This window comes from Berghia stephanieae, chromosome 8 (genome assembly GCF_034508935.2).
Source record: "Berghia stephanieae isolate SIO BIC M18660-M18661 chromosome 8, UCSD_Bste_1.3, whole genome shotgun sequence".
NCBI lineage: Eukaryota > Metazoa > Mollusca > Gastropoda > Nudibranchia > Aeolidiidae > Berghia > Berghia stephanieae.
This window is the reverse complement of record NC_088367.1, coordinates 17,823,745-17,848,606: the sequence shown is the minus strand read 5'-3', so window position 1 is coordinate 17,848,606 and position 24,862 is coordinate 17,823,745. Positions and strand designations below refer to the sequence as shown.

Here is a 24,862-nt window from a genome sequence, read left to right as displayed (position 1 = left end):
ACTCTAACCACTTTCAAGGGTTCATATCAAAAGATTTTCTTTGCGTTTAGAGTGCTCTGAACAGATCGAATCTCCAGAGGGTGCTAACTGGTAATTACTATTAGAGACATTAGAGAGGTGGGCCGGCCGATTGAACCGACCCATTTTTTAGCCACTCCTATTCCAGTATAAGTTGTCCACCATACATTTAGTCTAGAAAAAGAAAAAAAAACCGTAACGCCTACCGGTACCGTCAAAAGCAGTTTAGATTTGAAGATGCATTTGTTTTCTATATAAAAAAAAAACAATATTCGGTACAAGACAATCCTTGATGAATTTCAATGATTTCGGTTCGAAAATTTTCATGATTCATTCCTTGATTGCGAAATCGTCCATGATTCAAGCCAATCATCATTCAAATTCAATGGATGTCGTCATAATAAAAAGAAGTGAAGTGAGTAGAAAAGTGCCAGAAGACAATAGAGAATAAAAAATTTTTTCGCGGCGGTGGTGGGGTTTGAACCTGCGACCTTATTGGTACGACAACTCCGCCTGGCAGGTGAGAGCGTGGCTCTACCGTGTGAGCTATCCACGAACACATTAAAATATTCGTTTCAAACCCAAAGTCATTTCTAGATCCCTCTCTCACCCACTTCTTGAGATCGCCGATTCGTTCACCACCATCGCGAAGTAATTTTGACCAGCAGTTAAGCTTAATAGCCAATATTCTCATCACAAACATATAACATAGAAACGATTGAGACATTGAGTATGCTCCGGTGTATGGGGTGAATTTTTAATTCAGAAAAGTGAGTGGAGCAGGCACTTATGTTGGTAACAACAAGATATGAAGTGAGTAGAAAAGTGCCAGAAGACAATAGAGAATAAAAATTTTTTCGCGGCGGTGGTGGGGTTTGAACCTGCGACCTTATTGGTACGACAACTCCGCCTGGCAGGTGAGAGCGTGGCTCTACCGTGTGAGCTATCCACGAACACATTAAAATATTCGTTTCAAACCCAAAGTCATTTCTAGATCCCTCTCTCACCCACTTCTTGAGATCGCCGATTCGTTCACCACCATCGCGAAGTAATTTTGACCAGCAGTTAAGCTTAATAGCCAATATTCTCATCACAAACATATAACATAGAAACGATTGAGACATTGAGTATGCTCCGGTGTATGGGGTGAATTTTTAATTCAGAAAAGTGAGTGGAGCAGGCACTTATGTTGGTAACAACAAGATATGAAGTGAGTAGAAAAGTGCCAGAAGACAATAGAGAATAAAAAATTTTTTCGCGGCGGTGGTGGGGTTTGAACCTGCGACCTTATTGGTACGACAACTCCGCCTGGCAGGTGAGAGCGTGGCTCTACCGTGTGAGCTATCCAAGAACACATTAAAATATTCGTTTCAAACCCAAAGTCATTTCTAGATCCCTCTCTCACCCACTTCTTGAGATCGCCGATTCGTTCACCACCATCGCGAAGTAATTTTGACCAGCAGTTAAGCTTAATAGCCAATATTCTCATCACAAACATATAACATAGAAACGATTGAGACATTGAGTATGCTCCGGTGTATGGGGTGAATTTTTAATTCAGAAAAGTGAGTGGAGCAGGCACTTATGTTGGTAACAACAAGATATGAAGTGAGTAGAAAAGTGCCAGAAGACAATAGAGAATAAAAAATTTTTTCGCGGCGGTGGTGGGGTTTGAACCTGCGACCTTATTGGTATGACAACTCCGCCTGGCAGGTGAGAGCGTGGCTCTACCGTGTGAGCTATCCACGAACACATTAAAATATTCGTTTCAAACCCAAAGTCATTTCTAGATCCCTCTCTCAACCACTTCTTGAGATCGCCGATTCGTTCACCACCATCGCGAAGTAATTTTGACCAGCAGTTAAGCTTAATAGCCAATATTCTCATCACAAACATATAACATAGAAACGATTGAGACATTGAGTATGCTCCGGTGTATGGGGTGAATTTTTAATTCAGAAAAGTGAGTGGAGCATGTTGGTAACAACAAGATATAAAAAAATTTTTATTCTGTTTGTGATGAGAATATTGGCTATTAAGCTTAACTGCTGGTCAAAATTACTTCGCGATGGTGGTGAACGAATCGGCGATCTCAAGAAGTGGGTGAGAGAGGGATCTAGAAATGACTTTGGGTTTGAAACGAATATTTTAATGTGTTCGTGGATAGCTCACACGGTAGAGCCACGCTCTCACCTGCCAGGCGGAGTTGTCGTACCAATAAGGTCGCAGATTCAAACCCCACCACCGCCGCGAAAAAAATTTTTATTCTCTATTGTCTTCTGGCACTTTTCTACTCACTTCATATCTTGTTCATAATAAAAAGACCAGTTTAAAAAAAAAGTTTGTTTAGAAAAAGATTCCATAAGAAGTGTCAGTAGATAATGCAATTTGGTGTATGAAATGCTTTTGCATACGTGCAGTAAAAATTAGTAACTAAATTGAAACCACTGTCACTGATGACTTTAAGTTATTTAAGGTTAACGCATACCGCTTGGTGATAACTTAAACTAGAGATGGAGTCAATTACAATTTCAATTACTATAAATCTTAAGATTCTTCGTTATATCTGAATAGGTGGATAACAAATTCAACAATGAATGATAAAAATGCATAATTTGTTGCACTGTTTATAAGTCGTGTGTGTTTGTGTTTGACTGATGTCAGTGGCATGATCATGGGTGAAAGTTCGCCGTCATGTGCCGGAAATTCCGGTTTTTAGTAATTATAATAATCGCCTGCAAGCATTTTGACTCATCTGTCGGCTTTATCATTATTGCACCACCGGAACTTTTAATACTAGGAAATACCGGTGCATCAATCCTGTGTAGACTATTTCTGTCATACATTCGTTTGTTGACAGCAGTCACATTTTGTACAATACTTATCTTTTCAGTTGGTTATTAAACGCAGGTTTTCACTAAAACCTTTCACAATATTTTTTGAAGATTTGCATTGAATTATGCATATAAGCTTATTTTATTCTTCAAATGGTCTCAGATCTCATTTAAGCTTCAAATAGAACTTGTTAAGTGAAAATAAAGCCTTCGTTCAAGGGCTGTATTGCCAATAAACATAAATGTAAATGGGTTATTTCCTTTGCCTTTAACAATAAAATTTATATACTTTATTTTGATTGTTTAAATTTATATATTTTTTTCTTTAATATTTTGTATGAGTCTAATCTTTAAATTATTATTATTAAATGGGGAGCTGTAAGAACGTTGTAGGTTAAAAAATATGCACCAAGACTATTTTTGGGGTATTCAACTTGTATATTACATAGGTGCATATTTCCCATATATTTGAATCAAAATAGTAGTAGTAGTCACCACTGCTATACCCACCACCACACCATTGACACTGCTACTACCACCACCACATCATCATTATCACCAAGACCACTAGAGCATCATTGCTACAACAACCTATACCAACACTAGCATCAAAACAAGTATCATGGTTGGGGTCTCTTGATCACTTCTTTGGGGTGTTTCGAATTGTAATAGCCCTTGGTATTGCAATTCCTGAGCCTTTTACTATACAAATTTAAAGTGATGACTTATCTTGGTGTCTCCATAAACCAGGTAATCCTGTAATCACTAGAGATTGCTGCTAATGAGTGTTTAAATGATGAAGATCATTTGTTTTGCTGTTGGTTTGGTGTTAGCTTTTATTTAAATTTTGTTTTCAATCATGCGGACTAAATACTTTTTTTTTCTTTTTTGGCTTAAAAAAAACAAAACTTTTAGGACCATAGAATTAAATGCAATTTTTACTCTGGGAAGGTTGGCACTCCACCGACGAGTCGCATCCCCAAAAAATTAAATTAGCATCTTTTTCAGGCAAACTGGCTTCACCGGTCTGTTTTTCAGGCAAATTGATCCCTGTTAACTTTCACCTATGATTATGATATGGTCAAGCTAGATGTTTTCATGCAGAAAAAAAAATTCCATTCCTCACAAAAAGTCGGCATTTACTTCATTAATTGAGATTTGTTATAGAATATTGAGCATGGGGAGGGAGGATTGTAGTATAACCATAAGTTATGTGATGTTGACATTCATTTTTATTATTAAATTGATAATTGACTTAAAGCTTTCCTTATTCTTTCAGTTTAAGGCCACAGTGTGACAACAGCATCCCCAGTAATCCACCATCATGACCCAGCATAGGTCCATTCATTGGTTCAGGAAAGGACTACGTCTACATGACAACCCTGCTTTTCTTAAGGCATGTGAGCAAGCATCAGAAATCTATCCCATTTTTATATTGGATCCCTGGTTTGCCAAATCAGGAAATTGCAGAGTTGGCGTTAATCGATGGCGTTTTTTATTGCAATCACTCAAGGATTTGGACAACAGTTTAAAGTCTCTCAACCTTAGGTACATAATTAGATAACAATGACATTTCAATTGATAATAAACAATTTAAATAGAATAATAACTCAAGAGCGATTGTCTATGTGTGTGTGTTTGTGTGTGTGTGTATGTGTTTGTTTATTTCAAAGCTTGTTTTTTTCTTGTTTTCATTAGAAATTTAGTTTTTGTTCCTATTAGATAATGACTTATTGACTACTAATTTTATATATATCTGCACCCAAAAAATCCAGATTCTCAAGGAAAGGAAATATCCGGAATGATGAGATGTCATGTAATTGTGAAATTTATGTTTTACTATTTCTAAATTGTTAGACAAAGTTAAATTGTTGAACACAGTGTCTACATTTATAATTATAAGCATGATTCTTCAGGAATCAGACAGAGCATGCTTATAGTTGGACAATGTTAATGGACGGATTCTGATTTTAGGGCTGAGTTAATGTCCCTAATTTTCTATAAGTCAAAAATATGTTTCCCTTTTGAGTTTCTATTTACTGTATACGTATCATGTTGCATGTCTAACTGTTATTGCGGGTGGTTGGATGGGAGCATCACCCTTGAATCATATACCTATGATGTTCGCATGGGTGTACGATCCGATAGTGATGTCGTTTCTTCTTCTCTTTACTAGCCTATCCTGCTTCTTTGGTTTGTGATTGTATTTTTGACAGGGGATATTTTTTTTCCTGTAAATCCTCTGCCTGTTTGTTCTTGGTTATTTATAATTTAGCTTATGATATCTTTAGGTTATGCTTTTGATTGACATTTGTACTATTTTTGTTAGATTGCTTGTTTTTTTGTTTCAGCGGTCTCTCATATAACCTCAATTGTGTTGGAAGAGACCTAAAGCAACAAACAAACAAACAAAAAAATAACTGTTATTGGTCCATTTAAAAGTCATTTCAATATTTGACAAATTTGAGTGTATACCATATCTGTCATCTGCATTTTTTGCGGCCGCAAATGGCAATTTGCGGCTGCAAATATCAGGGCGATCCACAAATTTTGGCAAATTTCCCAAAATTGGCAAATCGTGGCAAATTTTGGGAAAATTGGCAAATCACGTGGCAAATTTTGGGGAAAAAAAGAAGCGAAAACAAAATAACGAAGAAAAAAAGTGCGAAACTTGAGAAATGTTGCAGCTTTGCCTGGCTGTGCCTGGGCCCAAACCAAGGGAAGCTACTCTCTACGGATAATGATCCTTTAAAATCTTTGTAACAACGCTATTCACAGTCATTTCATTTTAAATGCAATAAATAGTCTTTTATATTTTTTTTTTTTTCTGTATCGTGTGTTAATTTTTACTGAAACGCCTAGTTCTCCTCAGCAAATATTGGTCTTTTTGGCAAATTTATTGGCAAAATTTGGGCTTTTTTGGGCCAAATTTTGGCAAATTTTAGGTCCCAATTTGGCAAAAAATGCAGACGACAGCCATATTGGGGTGATGTTTCTCTGGGATGCTGACAAGAAAAAAATTCTTAAAATCAAGAGCTTCATATCCACCGCCATTAATTTCTTAAGATGTTAGACACTTTGGATTATGTCAGAAACAGATGCATATTTCCGTGAGGAACACAAGATTTTAACATTTTATTTGAATTTTTGTTAGTTATAGATTGAAACAAGTCAGAGAAATAATTATAATATGATCCCTTTAAAGATTATGGCTGGGTAATTAGTTGTTGACAGTACCAAACTGAAAATCAAATTTCAAATATAAAACTTTTCTTGAATTGTTCAGTCACAGCATTGATGGCTCATCGATGTTAAGTCTTGTCACATAGTTCACACAGCCAAGTATTATAAAGTGTGGACAGTGACCAGAAGAGTAACAAGATTCAGGCCCTGACGTGTCCTTGGATAAGGCACTTTACACACACCCCTCTTGACTCTGGTTTGAATAAACACTTTTCTCCAAGCAGTGACAGAAATTGTAAGACTGCTAGTGCAAAAAGGATGCCTTGTGACGTGATTGTATTTTAAAAAAATGGAAATTATAGTTCCATATGGTCTGTTGGGGGTTTAAACAAAGCATTGTTAAGTACAAGTGCATTGCGCATTACAAATCTGGAAATACACCGTGACAATGTTCATATTTATTGTATATTCGATAAATTAATTTTTTTTCCACTCATTTTGCAATCATTCCAGGCTTTTTGTGGTTAGAGGAAAACCAGACAAACAATTGGAAATTCTTTGTGAGAAGTGGAAGATTTCTCGTGTGACTTTTGAGGTGGATACAGAGCCCTATGCTGTGAAACGTGACAAGGATGTGGAGAGCAAGTTGACAGAACGCGGCATTGAGGTCATTAAATGTGTCTCTCACACTCTCTTTGACACTGGGAGGTATGCAAGTCCTGTTTTTATTGCAAAGTGCATCTCTAATTCTGCGGCATTGTGGTCATGTGGTGTCACACTTGGCTTCAGATCTGTTGGTCCACAGATTGAGTCCTGCTGTGGGCAGTGCAAAGTTTAGTATTTGAAAAATGTGCTTTACTCACATTCTTCCAATACACTCAGATGTAAAATGAGCATCTGGCCCGTAACAGCATTGTCTCTTCAAAAAATAAAAATAAAAATAGTACCTTATAGGTGTCATGCCATGTCAGATGTTGCTGTTGCCTTGGAATCCTTGTACATTAAGTGCTATATTTGAAAAAGAATAAATATAATAAAACTCAGGGCCCCAGCTCCATCAAGCATATCCCAATCGACTCAAAATAATAATTACTCTGAATGGAACAATCTCGTTTATAGTATTAGTACAGTCATTTTTATTTGTGTTTATGAGTCTGTTTACTTTCATATGAGGTGGCTATTCTAAGGATTGAAAATGAGCATAGGGAGATATGGAAGAGACACATTTATATATTTGATAGTCACCTAAGCAAAGCAAACTTACCGTAACTTTTTTCCTCTGCCTTTTCTACTTCTTCTTTTTAACACCTTTGAACTCGATTAATTCATTGCCATAGAGGAGGTGTAGCAAAAATACCCCCATGCAGTTTGTAGAGTATGCATTCTGCATAAATCCCATGACAACATCATTTTTTCTTATTTCTTAACATTGCAGTGTTGTAAAAGCCAATGGGGGAAGTCCTCCCCTCACCTACCAAAGATTTCAGACAGTGGCCTCTAAGCTTGGATCTCCAGCCAAGCCAGTCAATGCCCCAACTCTTAATGATGTCAAAGGTATATGGCTGCATTTTAGATATAATTAAAGTATGAATGGTTGTCAACATATTATACAAAGGCATTTCCACAAATTTCCCATGTTTAATGTGCCTCATAGTGCTCTATCAAATCTCCCAGGAAAGCCATATTCTTATTGTCATCGTCAGTATTATTATCATCGTTATCATCATCATTATAACTGTAGTCACCTCAGCTACAATTATCATTATTTTTATAACTATACTATTATCATTATCATTGTTGGTGTTGTTGATGTTGTTTGTAATATCTTTTCTTTTACTTATTAGGTTGTAAAACACCTATTTTGGCAGCGCATGAAGAGGAGTTTGGCGTACCAACATTTGCAGAATTGGGCAGGGATGAAGGAAGTTGTGGTCCTTTGTTGTACCCTGGAGGTGAGACAGAAGCTTTGGAAAGGATGGAGAGACACATGAAGAAAATTGTAAGACTGCCACCCTCTATTCAAAAACTTGAGTGCAATGTCCTCTAAACATGCTCAAAGTTATTTACAAAGGGTCCCTAGCCAACAGCAATATTTAACATGTAGGACGAGACATGACGCCGATAGGCAAAGTTACATTTCTTTTCGAACAGAGACTACGCCGTTAACGGCCAGGTTCTCATTTTACACCCAAGTATGGTGAGAGTATGTGAATAAAGCGCCTTTTCCAAGGACTCAACCATGCACCACTCAGATTTGAACCCAGGACCTTCTGATTCGAAGGCGAGTGTCATACCACTAGACCACACAGCCACAACCTAAAAGAAGAAAATATATATCTACAACTGAACTAAACAGGAATAGTATCTACAACATGGTGAGAGCTTTTACCTTGACTTACATCAAAATAGACACCTAGCTGCTTGAAGCTCAGACACGACTTTATTTCCAAGAAGGAATTTCTTCTACAAAGAAGGAAACAGCGCTATGAAGTCATTGGAAAATACTGCTTATGTTTTTTCTTAGGGTCACAGATTAAATTTTTAAAGAAACTTAAAAAATTTTTGTTGAAAAATATTGGTTTTTGAATTAATAAACATTAGAGTTATGATCACATTATTTTACTTCTTAAAATGTGTTATGCATGTGCATATAAACCATTGTTCAAAAGTACACGCAAATTTTAATATTTTTAGGATTTGAAGGGGAAAAAAGAGAGGAAGTGCTGATACATTTCCTAATTTCTTATGGGAGTATTCTGAGTATTCTCAGAATGTATTATTTTGCATCAAACTTTTAAAAAGATCCTGAGAAGAACTGAATGACCCAAAAGTTTTCTCTGAAAGGGCAATCCAATCCTCCCCATGTAAACAATGATTTTTTATTCCCATTTGTGTTAATTCTAGAACTGGGTGTGTTCATTTGAGAAACCTCAGACATCACCAAATGCCCTAAATTCAAGCACAACAGTCCTGTCTCCTTACCTCAAGTTTGGCTGTTTATCATCACGACTGTTTTATCATAAACTTGTTGAAGTTTACAACGGCAAAGTAAGACAATGTAAAATGTATTCAAAATTGACTTCTTACTTTCAAGCTTTCGATGACATGCAAGTTCTATATCTATCTCTATCTCTCTCTCTCTCTCTCTCTCTCTCTCTCTCTCTCTCTCTCTCTCTCTCTCTCTCTCTCTCTCTCTCTCTCTCTCTCTCTCTCTCTCTCTCTCTCTCTCTCTTTCTTTCTCTCTCTCTCGCTCTCTCTCTCTCTCTTAAATTAACCTCCGAGCCTGTTAATCATCATATCTAAACATTCTATGAAATTGTAAACGAACAACATAAGCTTCGTAATTGCTTAATGAATATTGACTTGTCAAAGATAGAAAAATATGAGATCATTATAAAGGAGGTTCTGATTTTCATCGCCTCTTCACAGCATCATGAGTGCAAGATTTCTGGCTTAACCCACATTTTTGGCTTTTTGAAATGAATTTTAATTTATTTCTGGCATTTAGATCACCTCAACATAATACTATTTTAAGGCAATAGGTCACAATAATAAAAAATAAGTTTGAAGCTTTTGAATTTGTTGGAAATGGATTTCAGGCATTTTTGGTCTAACCTAATTGCACCCATGCAGCATGATGTCATTAAATCTCACATTGCCTTCTCTTTACTTTCTCTTTCTATGTTCCTTTGTTTTCCATGAACTACTGATGTTTAAATTTAAAGCTAAAACGACTATTTCGAAATTCTCAGGTTTAGAGGGTATTCAATTTGTATAAGATAAATAAATATAAAGATATGAATGTTTCCATGATTTCAGCATGCTCAATGTGCTAAGTAAATTTATCAATTTATTCCCTGACTACTGAAACCAAATTTTCAAATTTTCATCTGATACTGTATAAGCAGACCTGCTGTTTTTATCATTGACAAGCACCCTCCTTATTTACTTAGTCGAACAAGACATACTGTTCCTCTTCACCATCAAAGCCACACATAATTTAAATTCTTGTAAGAGGTGCTGAAAAAAAAAATTAAATAAATTTTGTAGACACTGGTCCACACACTTTTTTTTCTTTTCAAGCTAAGCTTTATTTTTCTTTTCATTTTTGTTTTAGAAACATAGTCAGCCTCCTGTATCCTTGCATGGCCAATTGCTTTGGAGAGAGTTTTTCTACACTGTTGGTTCAGTGACTCCAAATTTTGACAGAATGGAAGGTAACCCTGTCTGTAGACAGATACCTTGGAGTTCCAATCCGGAATATCTCGAGAAATGGTCAAATGTGAGAATTCTTATTACTATTTTTATGTTATTGATGAAATGATTTTCTTAACTAGATCAATGACCAGTTTCCAAAACCATTCACAATTAATTCTTTTGTTTTTGTTATAAAAACTTTTCATTTCAAACTCATTTTTTTAATTGTAAATCTTATACTTATATTCATTTCATATAACACTGCAACTTCTTAAGGCATCAGATATCATGTGTAAGGCTTCTGTTGAAGGAATACAAATATTCTTTTAAACAAATAATGCTGTCTGAACTGTTTAATGAGAAAATTAGAGGTTAATGCAAAGGTGAAAAAAAGAAAACTCAAAAGTGACTGAAATGGGGATTGAATTCAGATGCCTTATCCAGTTGGCCATTGAGAAAGTTTTTTTCCCCTTGAGGTCAAGTCAACCCTGAGGTCAGGTCTGGAAACATTTCAATGTTAGAAAAATGACAAGACGAGTAGATTTTTAAAATGAAAAGGTCTTTCAAAATATCATTGTAAAAATATTTCATGCATACACAACAGAACAGATTGTTCATCACTATTTGCAAAGGGTTGGAGTCGTTAGAAAACTCTTCTTAGCGTTTCTTTAATTGATTATTGTTATTATTATTTTTTTTTTAATCAGGGTCAGACAGGTTTTCCCTTCATAGATGCCATCATGAGACAGCTGCGACAGGAAGGATGGATCCATCATTTGGCCAGACACGCTGTCGCCTGTTTTCTCACCAGAGGTGATCTCTGGGTCAGTTGGGAAGAAGGCATGAAGGTAAAATTTAATTATGAAAAAAGTTTTACAAACTCGAGACTAAAATGATGAAACAAATATGTGGTCTAGTGGTATGACACTTGCTTTCGGATTGGAAGGTCCTCGATTCGAGCCTTGCTCGGCGCTTAGTTGAGTCCTTGAAAAAGGCTGCACTAATATCTTGGAATGTGCCAAAATTCGTCCCATGTAATTCAGATCTCTGTAATTAGTTCAAGTATCCATACAAAAAAGAAAGGAAAGATAGAAGATAGAAAGAGTAAAGGTAGACCAAGAAAAACATATTTGAATAGTTTGAACAGCTGGGTGACAAAGAAAGAGAATAATAATATTAGTTTTCTGAGGTTATCTGATCAGAGAGATGAATGGTGTACCATGATCACCGATGTCTGGCACAGACTTGGTACTTGAAGGAGAAGATGATCCATACAAAAAGTAACATCCATCAAATTCTTAGAAAGATAGAAAAATTATCAGGTTTCCACTGGGTTGTGACAGATTCCATCTTGACTGGATTGGCATGAACGACTTTACATAATAAAAAGTAGACATCACAACTTTGTTAGAATAATAATTAATAATAATAAGAGTATTTATATAGCATTTTATGCCTTGGCTTCAAAGCGCTTTACACTTTTAAAATTAAGTTCATCTCATGTGTTATATTAATATATAAACGAACTTACTCATTCCAATCCAGACAAGAGTGAGATAAAGAAATAGCTCTTTCAAGTGCAGGTCTAGTGGATTTTTAAAAAATCGCTTTGAAAAACATTTTGTTTTAAACATCAAATTCTGAAAATCACAGGTTTTCGAGGAACTTTTGCTAGATGCTGATTGGAGCTTGAATGCTGGTAACTGGATGTGGCTCTCTGCATCTGCTTTCTTCCACCAGTACTTTAGAGTGTACAGTCCAATCGCTTTTGGCAAAAAGACAGATCCAAATGGGGATTTTATCAGGTAAGACTAACTTAACTAAAGGCAAACACAGACAGACACCAATCTAGTGCTCATTTTTTTAAGGGAACGAGTACAGTGTAAATTTGAATTTTTCCTCCAAATTTGTCTTTTACTAGCTAAAACTCTTCGGATATTTTTTAAGAATAGCCTTTTAAAATCATCACTTTATAAGGAATGATTGTGGCTATGATAAGGTGAAATAAATTTGTTGGAGTAATCTCAGTTTTAGTTTCTGATTTCATATGTATTTTTAATTCTTGTTCAGCAGTGTGCTCCAATCAAGTTAAGGCTAATTCATTTTGCATAATCAGACATCACTTTAAACATTAATTTCTGAGCTTATTTTATTATAAAAGTAAAATATTTTTATTGTTTCGTTAATCTTAACTTTCATTATGGCAAGAATCAAACAGAGCCCTCTCTACATTATTATAGACTCAGTGTGAAAAAAAAAAAAAAGACAGTTGCATTTATATAATGTTAATCCATGGTAGATACCATAATATAAGCTCTTTATAATCTTTATTTAACAACTCTCTCTTTACAATATCTGTGATCATTTTTAATTTTAGTGACGGATCTTAACACAGCTCCATCAATCTTATATCTTTTTACAGTAAAATTACTTTAAACCGAAAGAAGCTAAACAGAAAAATACCTCAAACCGCAAAGAATTGAATAAATTGTACTAGTTTCTCCATTATCTTTGTACTAATTCTTACGATGAACCGAAATACTTCTAAGAAGGACTTTCTTTAAACCGAAACAACTTGAGAGCACATTCCCTTTTTCTCTCTCTCTCTCTCTCTCTCTCTCTCTCTCTCTCTCTCTTTCTCTCTCTCCCTCCCTCTCTCTCTCTCTCTCTCTCTCTCTCTCTCTCTCCCTCCCTCTCTAACTCTCTATTTTTCTTCAAAAATTCGGGAAGGTGGCCCCACATAATAATGCCCGGCGATATTAAAACAAAGAGCGTAAGTATAAGATGAAGGTGAGCGGTGGGGGGTAGGCAAACACTTCAATCACTGCACTTGGGTTTGGCCAGCACCACGATCGCAGACTGGAAAAGGAAGACAATGGGTGACTGGCAGGGGAAAAATGAGGAAAGAGGGGGAGTTGGGGTGTAGAATCACGCAAGCCAGATGTTCTCGCTCGTGTTGATGCTTTGGGGGTGGTAGACAACTTACCATTGACATGCCATTTCATTTCCACTTTGATTGAATGTGTGTGTGAGAGGGGGGGTTCTATGTAATTAGGCCTTTGAACCTAATGGCTTTTCAACAAAAGAGGGGTGTGTAGTAGACAGCTTAGCATTGACACGCCTTTTCATTTCCATTTCACTTCACCTCTGAGTAGATGCGCATCATTCATTATCAATTATCGCACAATAACTTTCGATCTTATTTTAGCTTTACACATTTTACCAAAAGTTAAGGGGAAACCCATGATACGATTAAATGAGCAAATTTTTAAAATAGTTACTACCCTTGAAAAAAATCGCAAAATGGGAACTTGCTTTAAACCAAAATGTCTTTAAACCGAAATGGTTTCGAAGGTCCCCAAAATTTCGGTTTAAAGTAATTCTACTGTATATGTTTGCATCTTGTTCATCAGACTAAATAGTTTATATTGGATTTTAATGTGACGTTTATATTTATTCATCATTTTTATTATGCATATCCCAACACAAGCCATTTTAAACTTCAATTTATTCATAGCTATGATTTTTTTCACTGTGCTTGCTAATTTTAGTTATTCTATTTGTGTGATCAATTCATGCCGAGGCAGTCGTGGTGGCAAAAGAAAACAAAGGAAAATTAGTGTTCAGATAGGACAACAACCAACACATTTCACCACGACCCGCACCAACTCTTGTAAACATTAACACACACAGTAATACAAATGCTAAAACCAAACTCAGACAAACCAAACAAGAACTACTCAAGAAACGTCCACTTACAACAGTAATTACACTACCAACCGCTGATCTTGACATCAGTTCACATTATCATTCACCCAGTCCACTCCACATTGCTGAGTAACAGTTCATACAACAACTCCACACAGTTCACACAGCTTAATAAAGTAACAACCTCCACCAGTCACATACAGATGTAAAACACACAAATGTATCAGATTTCAATATTAACAACCAAGATGATAGAAACAAAATAAGAATATTAATGAATGTCAATTGCCAGAGTCTCATTAGCCACAGAAAGAAACTGCAACTGGAACAATTAATTGAAAGAAACAATCCTGGCATCATACTTGCCACAGAAACAAACCTCAATAATGACATCGAGAGTGATTACATATTCAATGAGAATTATATGAATCTACCACCTTCTTGTAAAGACAGTAAACTCGGGGAAGGTGGTGTGTTGATAGCTACAAAAAGTGACATTATAAGTATAAGCACAGAAAAAGACACAGATTCTGACTGTAAAATCATTTTTCATTTCTAGAAAGTATGTGCCTGAAGTGAAAAAGTTTCCTGCCAAGTTCATCTATGAGCCGTGGACAGCTCCATTGACTATGCAACAGACTGCTGGTTGTATCATTGGCAAGGATTATCCCAGAGCTATTGTTGACCACAGCATAGTTAGCAAGGCAAACATTAGCAAAATGGCTGCGGCCTACAACGCAGCTAAAAAAGGTAATTAGATAAGTAGTTGCTGTAGTGATATCTTTTCTCATTGTTTATCTGCTTATACCTACGGACTAATCAAGCAGAGCAATTACAGCATCTTTTGAAACATAAGTTGCATGATTGATATTGTTGTATCAGTGAAAATTGTATTATAGGTTAGAGCTTGACATAGTGATGTGAACTAGTCTTTTTTTAACTTGGAGGTACCAGGTTTTATGTGCTTCAGCTGTGCAGTGTGACCACATGTGGCTATTAGGTATCGTGGTATGACACTCACATTTGAATTGGAAGGTCCTGGGTTTGAGCCTCACTCAGCACATTGTTGAGTACTTGGAAAAGGCTCTTTAATCGCATAACTCTCACCATACTCGGGTGTAAAATGAGTACCTGGCTGTTTACAGCGTTGTCTCTATAAAAAAAATGTTGTAATATTGCCTAACAAGCATCATGTCTTGTTCTACATGTTACATGTTGCTGTTGGTCAGGGACACTTTGTAAACTGCTTTGAGTATGTTGCGTGGATATTGGGCTTTATAAAAGCTCATTAAAAAAAATTCTGGTTATATATTTCTGGCTCACATGGCACAACAATCCACAGGTATTCTTGCCTTTCAAAGAAAGAGTTCCTTTACAGGATGAAAAAATATTTACCAAAAAAATTGAAATAGAAGATTAAATCAGTTATAGATTAAACTTTATAATTTAATTTCTTCTTTGTAATATGGGACTCTGTCATTGGCAATCTACCGTTATATAACAGAGTCAAGTAAGAATATGAATTGCATAGAACAACATTCTTGCAACGTGGTTAAGAAGTTAGGGTTATAGATTTGGGTTGGATTATTTTGCTGATGATTTGAGCTTTCAGTTTTATTTTTTAGATTTTCTTTTTTGAATATTATAAGCATATCTCATACGACATGTTTTAGTTTTACTGATACTGTTGGGTTGGGACCCCTTGGAAAATACTTAGAGCACATTAATTGGACATTGTGTCATATAAAAGCTCACCTTTTTTTTTAACCATGATTTTTTGTAAACTATATTTTTTACCTTTTTTTAACAGACAATTCAAACAGCAACTCAGATAATGGAAAGAAGGTAGAGAAGAGCAAGAAAAGGACAAGTAAGGGAATAGATGGGTTTGTGCAGAAGAAACTCAAAACATAGAACTCCAGTGTGCGTTTTAGAGATTAAAGTTAAATCTTAGAAGATTGATTGACAATGATTGCTTAATTTTAATTGCTTGTTTGAGATGAGCCATTATTCATATTCTCAACTCCAGATGTTGCCAGAAATGTAGCATTAGTTTTTTTGTGCTGATTTCTACTAAATTCAAAGCTTTATTTTCCTAATTTGTGATCAGAAGTCACAATCTTTTCACAGACTTCGAGTTGGTTTTAAAGTGTTTTTCACAATACAGTCGAGAACGGATATATTGACATCGTTGGGGCCACAGTAAAATGTCTATATAAACATCATGTCGATACATCAGTCCTTCCAAATGGAAAATGTAAGATAACAACAATCTGAATTATTTGGTGGCTCTTAAAAGGGTTAATTTTGAAATTTATGATGTTTCACTTCCGGTTAGGCCCATGTCTGGGCAAATACAAATCCCAAGGAGACATTGATGGACCACACAGGTCAAATATAGTCTGCTTTCTCAATATCCAGGGAACAATCTAAACTTCTATGACTCTCTGCTGGTTTTCGTGAGACGTGATATATTTTTACATCTCACATACATCTTTAATATTTTCTGGTTGCTGTTTTTAACAGGATATGAGTCATTACAAAGCCGTGAGAATTACTCTTTCAGCTCTGCTTTATACACTTGAGCACGGAAATCTTGTGTTTTTTGTTTGTGATTTTTTGAAAATTGATTTTATTATTCAAGCAGTAATATTAATAACAGTAACAGTAATACTAATGATTTAATAACAGATTAACATATTACTGTATGTAAGATTATCTTTTTTTTTTAGAAATTCAATCTAAAATGGGCAAGAATAGTTAACATTTCAAAAACACTCACATACAGACACAATGGAAGGAAATTACAAAAGGATCAAAACATTTTGACTTCACACACTTTACTTGCTAAAAAAACTTGTTATTTTAGATTGCTTTGATTTTAGAATATTTGACTTATCTATCTCAAATCCCAAGTCCTTGATGCAGTTCAAATAGTGATCCATTTTTTTCAAATTTTTGTGAGTGAATGTAACGTTGAAGTACATCAATTGCGCTTCTTGCCTTACTTGTGCTTGGTGGGTGAGGAGTTATTTGGGTGTCGTCATCTTGCTCGTCTTCCTTGTTGACAGATTTGACGATTTTTGTCGTTGATATCTCACCAGTTGTCATGAGGTTACCGTCGACGGAAAAATAATCTCTTAATGATGATCCAGTGGGAAAAAAGTCACGAGGCATTTTTTCAAAAATATTGTCTTCTCCTGTTGCTGATGATGCAATTGACGTCACCATCTCAGGTAGTGGTGGTGACTCATGTAACTGTGACTGTGACACGAAGTCAGCATGACGAAAATGTTAAGAATCGGTTGTTATTTGAGTGGCTGGAGGATATTCATTTAGATGAATGACGATATATATAGGAGCACAATAAAAATGAAGTCTGTGTTTAGTTTTCCTGCAAGGGTTGAGACAGGATAGAGTTAAGTCCCTTGTTTTATTGATGGAACCAAAACATTCGTGAGAAATCAAATTCGCATGATTAATACAAAGGAACATATTATAATAATATATAACAAAGGAGCAAGTAATACAAAGTTGAGGTTATAACATTGTATAATATTAATATATATATATATATATATATATATATATATATATATATATATATATATATATATATATATATATATATATATATATATATATATGTATATATTTTAATAATATACTTTTAACACTCCCCCTTAAACTCAGCTTTGTAGTTTAAAGAAAATATATTAAAAAGTTTCTTTTATAGTTATAGTACTAAAATAAAATTAGGTAAGGAAATATTGATACATTATAATTATTATCTTATCTATCAAGGGATAGCAAGGGATTTGAAACTCTCAATCTTGACTCTAGTCATAGGCTTTGTTAATGCATCAGCAATGTTATGCTCTGATGGAACATAACAAACTTCCATGAAACCATGATTGATTACATCTCTTACATAATGATATCTTATGTCAATATGTTTGCTTCTCTGGTTTTGCACAGGATTTTTGGCTAAAGATATAGCAGATTGATTATCAGAATTCATAAGAAATGAAGAGAATGAATTAGGGGACATGTCATTGAGAAGTGATAACAGAAATACACCCTCATGTGCAGCTGTGGACATAGAAATATATTCAGCTTCACATGTAGATAATGCAACACTATTTTGCTTCTTCGATTTCCAAGCAATCAGAGGTCCCTCAATTGATAACTGATAAGTGAAACCAGTGACACTTTTTCTGTCAAATGAATTGGCCCAATCTGCATCGCAAAAGCCAAGTAATTTTAGAGGGTTTTTGTATCGCTTGAAAATCAATGGCCTTTCAAGTGTTGCCTTTACATACCTTAAGGCATGTTTTGATATAACCATATGGTTCGAATTCGGTCTGTATATGCTGGGAAAGTTTGGTTACAATAAAACTCAAATCAGGTCTTGTGCATGTCATGGCGTAGATTAGTCCGCCGACTATTTCCCTGTATCTAGTAGCATCAGCTTCTTCTTCACTTTCAAATTTATCAACATTTAATTCACTGGGGGTGAATTTGGGTTTGCAATTATGCATGTCAAATTTTACAAGTAATTTCTTCAGGTAGTTTGCCTGGCTCATTATTATCATATCATCTCTATGAATGAAATCGATTCCTAGGAAGTTTGATACTCTTCCAAGGTCTTTCATGTTAAATCTTTCTTTAAGTTTATCTTTAATGAAAGTAATCATTGTGTTTGATTTTGACATGAGCAATAAATCATCTACATAGCATAAGATGATAGTGAATTCATTATTTGAAAGTTTAGTGTAAACACATGGGTCTGCTTGAGATTGCTGAAATCCTAAGTCAGATAGAAATGAATGGAGCAATTTGTTCCAATTTCGGCCACTTTGTTTAAGACCATACAGTGACTTATTCAATTTACATACTAGTTTCTTACCAGACTTACTTTTCATTTCGTAACCTTTCGGTTGTTCGACATACAGCTCACAATCTATTGGAGCGTTGAGATAAGCCGATTTTACATCCAGCTGGTGGATGACTATTTTCTTTTGAGCAGCAATTTGAGCCATTGTTCGGACAGATGTTATGCGTGCTGTGGTGGAGAAGGTTTCTTGGTAGTCAATACCATGATTTTGTGAGTATCCTATCGCTACGTATCTAGCTTTATATTGGACTTCATCATTGGGTCCATTTTTAGTTGTAAACACCCAACATCCACCAATTGGTGTTGTTTTCAGGGAGGTGAGTTAATTCAAAAGTATTGTTCTCTCCCAAAGCATGCATTTCATCGTCCATTGCCTTTTTCCATTTAAGTGCATCATTGCATGTAATAGCATCATCATAAGACATTGGCAAAGGAATAACATTTGAAACATTATAGCAAAAATGAACATAATTCAACGAGTCATTGTCATTATACATGTAATAATAATCATTGAAACGTTTAGGTTTGTTTCTTGTTCTTTTGTTAGAACTATTTTGTGATTCTGTTTCAAGGTTTAACTCTTCATCATTAGAGTTTGTCTCATCATCATTTGTATTTATCTCATTATCTCTATTTTCATCTGAATGAGCTTGAGGAAGATAAATAATGTCCTCATGTGAATTATCATCATATGGTGTTAATAATGGATATTGTTCTTGATCAGGTTTATTTTGTCTATCATCAACATAAATGAAATCATTTGAATTTGAATTAGTATTTGGATTCTGATCAGTGGTTTGGAATTTAACATTTCTTACTTTCTTTTTGATTTCAGTTTCAGGAAAGTAGATCATATAAGCTGGACTATCTCTATCATATCCGACAAAAATTCCCTTTTCAGCTCTTGCATCTAATTGTCTTGGGTTTTAGGCAAAACATGTTTGGCCAAATTCTTTTAAATTTTCAAAATCAGGTTTTTTGCCTGTAAGAGCTTCGAGGGGAGTCCTTGCCAATCTTCTGTTATAGCATCTATTGCGAATATACACAGACATAAACAAAGCATAACACCATAATGATTTAGGTAGTTTTGAATTGATTAGGAGGCATCTGGCCATCTCGAATAATGTTCTCCATGCTCTCTCAGCTGTTCCGTTTTGGTGCGGGCTGTACGGCGCTGATTTTTCGTGTTTGATTTTATTTGACAGCAGAATATCTTGAAACTCTCCTGAAATAAATTCTCCACCACCATCCGTACGAACACATTTTACAACACCAAGGGTGGAAATGTCAGCAAGATATTTTCTAAATGCTTTCGGTGTATCGCTTTTATTCCTTAGAAGATACACGCAAGAGGCTCCAGAGAAATCATCATTGCAGATGAGCACGTATCGAAATCCGTCTTTGGTAGCTGGTTCTATGGGTCCAGCTAAGTCCAAATGAACTTTGCTAAGTCGCGAGGGTGCCCTTTCATCAGGCTGTCGGTTCCTTTCATTACACATCTTTCCAAGAAGGCATACTTCGCATTGTAGTGTTGAATTACTATCTGAAATGGTAATGTCGCCGTTTTCTGCGAGTTTCTTGATGTCGTTGATATTGCAGTGACCTAAGATGTTGTGCCACTTTTCAAGAGTTTTAGATGGAGCAGAAGTTTTCTTTATGGTGTTTATGTAGTACAAGTTTTTTGATTTCTGTATGTCAAACGTGTGACCATTAATTTGAAGTGTTCCAGATTCTTTAGTGAAGTTTACTGTAGCACCGCTTAATGTAGCAGCAGATACTGAGAATATGTTCTGTCGGAATGTTGGTACCAGGAATGCATTTTTGAGGAGTACCGGTCTGGAATTTCCATTTGTGTCGGTCAATTCGACGATTGCGTCACCATGTCCTTCAACAACACCCTGAGTCCTGCCACCGTCAGCTAATTCGATTGAATGGTTTTGTGTGGAGGCGCTATTTAGATTAGTGAACAAGTGATGTTGGGTGATGATATGTATAGATGCACCACTGTCGATTAGAAGACTTCCTGAATGTTTTGTTTTTAGTTCTAGTGAATTGATAGCACTGTTATCACTGTTGAATGTGTGTTTTAACGAAAATGCGAAGCCGCTGTGTGTGGAGTCATTTAGATTTGCCTGTTTGGCATGATGATGAGTTGGTTGGTTTCTGCTTCGACATTGACTTGTCCAATGTGTATCCGTTTTATGGATGTCACAATAGCGCTTGCATGAAGATGTGGTGTGTGAGCGTGTTTTGCATTTTGAACAAAACATTTCATTTGCTTTTGGATTTTTACCTGAACGGGGTTGGTGTTTCTTGCAGATTGCCTTTTAAAGCATTTATCCGTTGTGTGTGTTGTGCTCTTGCAGTGCGAGCACCATTTGTGGTTGTTTTGGTAAAACGACATTACAGTTGATGAGTTATCGTCTTTATTAACGGACTCTTCTTGATTTCTCAAGCTCTCTTTAAACTCAAGAAAGTTTGTGGAGATTCTCTTTGTGTGGTAACAGTAACAAAGGATTGATAGGTGTTTGGTAGACCTTTCAATATCATTGATATCAGAAGCGAGTCAGAGATGGTCTCTCCTGCCTGTCTTAGGGCGGTGGTTGCTGTCTCTGCCCTGATGATGAAGTCGGTAACGGTTTCATCATGGGCTAATGTGAGCGAGGTCAATTGTTGATAAAGCGAGATAATGGTTGATTTTCCCTTAGGCTGGTAATGATCTCTTAGTATTGTAAGTGCTTCTTTCCCTTTATCTTTTGCCTCTCGGATAATGAGTGATAGGGATCTGTCGTCCAAGCACTGTACCAGTTCAGCAAAGGCCTCGGCGTTTTCTTCCGTTGTTGGACCAGAATCATTTTCAAGTATTGTGTGGAGTTTCTTGATCCTCATCATACCCAGAAATTTAATCTCCCATAACTCATATTGACGTGCGTCGCCCGAAAATATTGGTATTCTGAGAGCTATTGTTATGGTTGTCGTTGATAGGTTTGTTTGTCTTTAATTGATTTGTATTTATTTTGATAGGTTACCTGCCATTCTATTGTTGAAAATATAACTTCTCCAAGGTTCCTGGGTCCATAACCTGTTAAGAATCGGTTATTTGAGTGTCTGGAGGATATTAATTTAGATGAATGACGATATATATAGGAGCACAATAAAAATGAAGTCTGTGTTTAGTTTTCCTGCAAGGGTTGAGACAGGATAGCGTTAAGTCCCTTGTTTTATTGATGGAACCAAAACATTCGTGAGAAATCAAATTCGCATGATTAATAACAAGGAACATATTATAATAATATATAACAAAGGAGCAAGTAATACAAAGTTGAGGTTATAACATTGTATAATATTAATAATATATATATATATATTTTAATAATATACTTTTAACAGAAAACAGTTCACAATTGTAGTGACAGTTACTTTGTTTCACTTTGTCCGTAGGTCGTACATGGCATCTAAAATTGAAAGGCTGTATGGAAACGATTTACATATACATTTAAAAAATGGTGTCCTTTTTGTGCATTGGACCTTGTATTTGGTTGAACTCAGATCCGTTGAGGTATTGAAGCAATGACAACTTGCACAAAAATAAATTGTGCCATCATAACATCAATTTGAATTATGTGTGTCAAGCAAGTGGTTAATAAATATAGTCAGCTTTTTAATTGTACCAAATGGAATTTGTCTTTATTTCATCTTCGTCTAAGTAAGTTTGTTATGTCTTTTGCTAATTTCTAATAGCTGTTTCACTCTCAACATATGCAACTGCAGCTATCAAAAGCTTTATGTAGACTCTCTCTTTTCTTCAAATGAAACCTAATCTTTTGGCCATTGGATTGAGAGGAAAAGTCAGAAAAGAAAAAAAAAAAGATTTATATGTTTTTGTTGATACAAATATTTTTCTCAAATGAGCAGCTAAATCTGTATTTTTATTTTTATGTCCCTTAAGCATTTTAGCCAACTGCCTCGACAAGTCACAGATCTGCCTTTTTAAAAAGTGTCCTTTTGTTTTAGTTAATTTTTCACACTTTAATTTTATGAAAAACACAGAGCCAGGGGAGTCTAGACTTTCGTCGATTTTGATCAGATTTTTTTTGTATATGAAACCTTCTTATACCTCCAGTTATACGACCAAAATAGACTATTGCGATCTTAATGACAATAAGGACAATAATGTGCTTAATATATCTTTTATTTATTCCATTAATTGTTATACCGCAAGGTTTTTCAATGCGCCAGAATAAAACAAAACAAGATTTAATTGTGCATGTTGATCTATCAACCCCATTATTTCTTGGGATTTTCCCGGATTTAATTACCCCCCACAGCCATTTTTTTTTTTTAAGTTGTTTTTTTTTCCGTGATTTTTTTTTTCCTTGATGATTTAGTGGTGCAAATTGCACATTACTTGTGGCTTTCATCACATAGACTTTTAATTCCTCTTGTCTCATAATTCAATGCAGCTAGACCAGGGCAAAAATAATTAATAATTGTGAAAAGGAAAGTATTTTAATGTATGTTCTTTGACTTCGGAAAAACATGATTTTTAAGTCAAAATAGTATTTATATTAAAGTCATTCTGGGTTGCAGCTTTGTATAATGGCTTTAAATTTTATTCTTTTTTTTTTTAACAGTGCCAAACTTGTGTTCAAACAGTCATTTTAAAACTTACCAATCAATTGCTTGTATCAATATTGTTAAAGGAAAATTATTTTGTTGTCGATTTAGATTTTTAATTTGTATTTTCCTGATATGAAAATTTGTTTTTAATTAATATGTACAATTGTGCATCTCTGCACTTCTGTTGTATTGCATTTTCTATTACCAATTGATATTATGAAAATGGTATTATTCCTTATCTACATATTTGTAACCTTTAAGCCTTTGATAGCAGTGAAATGTAAACCAGTTTGTGATAATTTTGTTATGGTTTGTTGAAATCTGTTGTTTCTGGGGTTTTTTGGGGGTTTTTAAAAAAAATCAATTTATAAGATACATCTTGATATCATTTTGAGCGTATGACGTTGAGCTGCGTCACACTCGGGATTAGGGTGACAATTGTAGTAGTGGTAGTAGTAGTAGTGATGTTAGTAGTAGTAGCAGTAGCAGCAGCAGCAGCAATAGTAGTAGTTGTAATAGTAGGATTAGTAAAAAACTTGAGCTTTTATATAGAGCAATAACCACTAAACGTGCATCGAGCCTTTTTGAACCCATGACCTTCCGATCCAAAAACGAGTGTCATACCACAAGACCATATTTTCGCATTTTAGTAAGTAGTAGTAGTAGTAGTAGTAGTAGTATTAGTAGTAGTAGTAGAAGTAGTGAGTACATGAAGGTAATTTGTAATTATTTATGTTTCCCATAGAATGACTGTATGTTTCTTAAAGCCTCGAGTTTCAAATGTTTCTAAAAACTCCTTAATTTGTAACCATAAAGAGGGACATTTACGTCTCATTGTATTAAGACATGAATTCCATTTATGCCAACTTGTTAAAGCTCAGATTTAGTAATGTACTTATTTCAAGCTGTACTGAAGATTGATTCATATTGTCCCACTATCCAGTATTTCAGAAAGCTAGCAAAATTGGAATGCTATGCATTTACTATGAATGGTCTGGTATATAACCTGTAATTATGCATTAATGTTGACTTGTTCTTGCTATACGGGTGGTATATTATGTTTGAGATTTTTAAAGATTATTTTTATGTGCAACATGTTTTGATTTCTTGTAACCTAATGATTCTAATAAATATGTTGCATAATAAACGAACGTCTTCATGTTTGTTTTTATTAAAAAATTTCAGCATCCTTAAAAATATACTGTTTAATGTTGAAATGTATCTTTCAAGAATTTAAATTACTCCCTTTGGCGATAGTCGTGCTTGTATTCTCTATCATTTCAGGTAGTCGCCATTTCTTCTTTTGGTGCTAGTTTTCACAGATAAGGCTCCGTATTGACTTTTGAATATCACATAATCTTTCTGGTGCTGAGGTTGCCCCAAAGTCAAAGTGTCACAAAAAGCA

At 35.2% G+C, this 24,862-nt stretch overlaps 1 protein-coding gene across 2 annotated transcripts; it reads left to right on the top strand.

Moving 5' to 3' along the window:
* Positions 1-24,604, top strand: LOC144978294 (cryptochrome-1-like). 2 transcript variants are annotated; one of them, XM_078924149.1, is made up of 12 exons: positions 1-90; positions 4,132-4,400; positions 6,549-6,743; positions 7,471-7,589; positions 7,880-8,034; positions 8,940-9,083; positions 10,153-10,317; positions 10,940-11,080; positions 11,886-12,037; positions 14,500-14,690; positions 15,751-15,810; positions 22,279-24,604. In XM_078924149.1, exons 2-12 carry the CDS (start codon positions 4,177-4,179, stop codon positions 22,335-22,337), a joined length of 1,605 nt encoding a protein of 534 aa, XP_078780275.1. In that variant the 5' UTR covers positions 1-90; positions 4,132-4,176; the 3' UTR covers positions 22,338-24,604. The 2 variants fall into 2 exon arrangements, with proteins under 2 accessions (XP_078780275.1, XP_078780276.1); XM_078924150.1 differs by having other exon boundaries at positions 15,751-15,863; positions 22,279-22,354.
* The last annotated feature ends 258 nt before the right edge of the window (positions 24,605-24,862 follow it).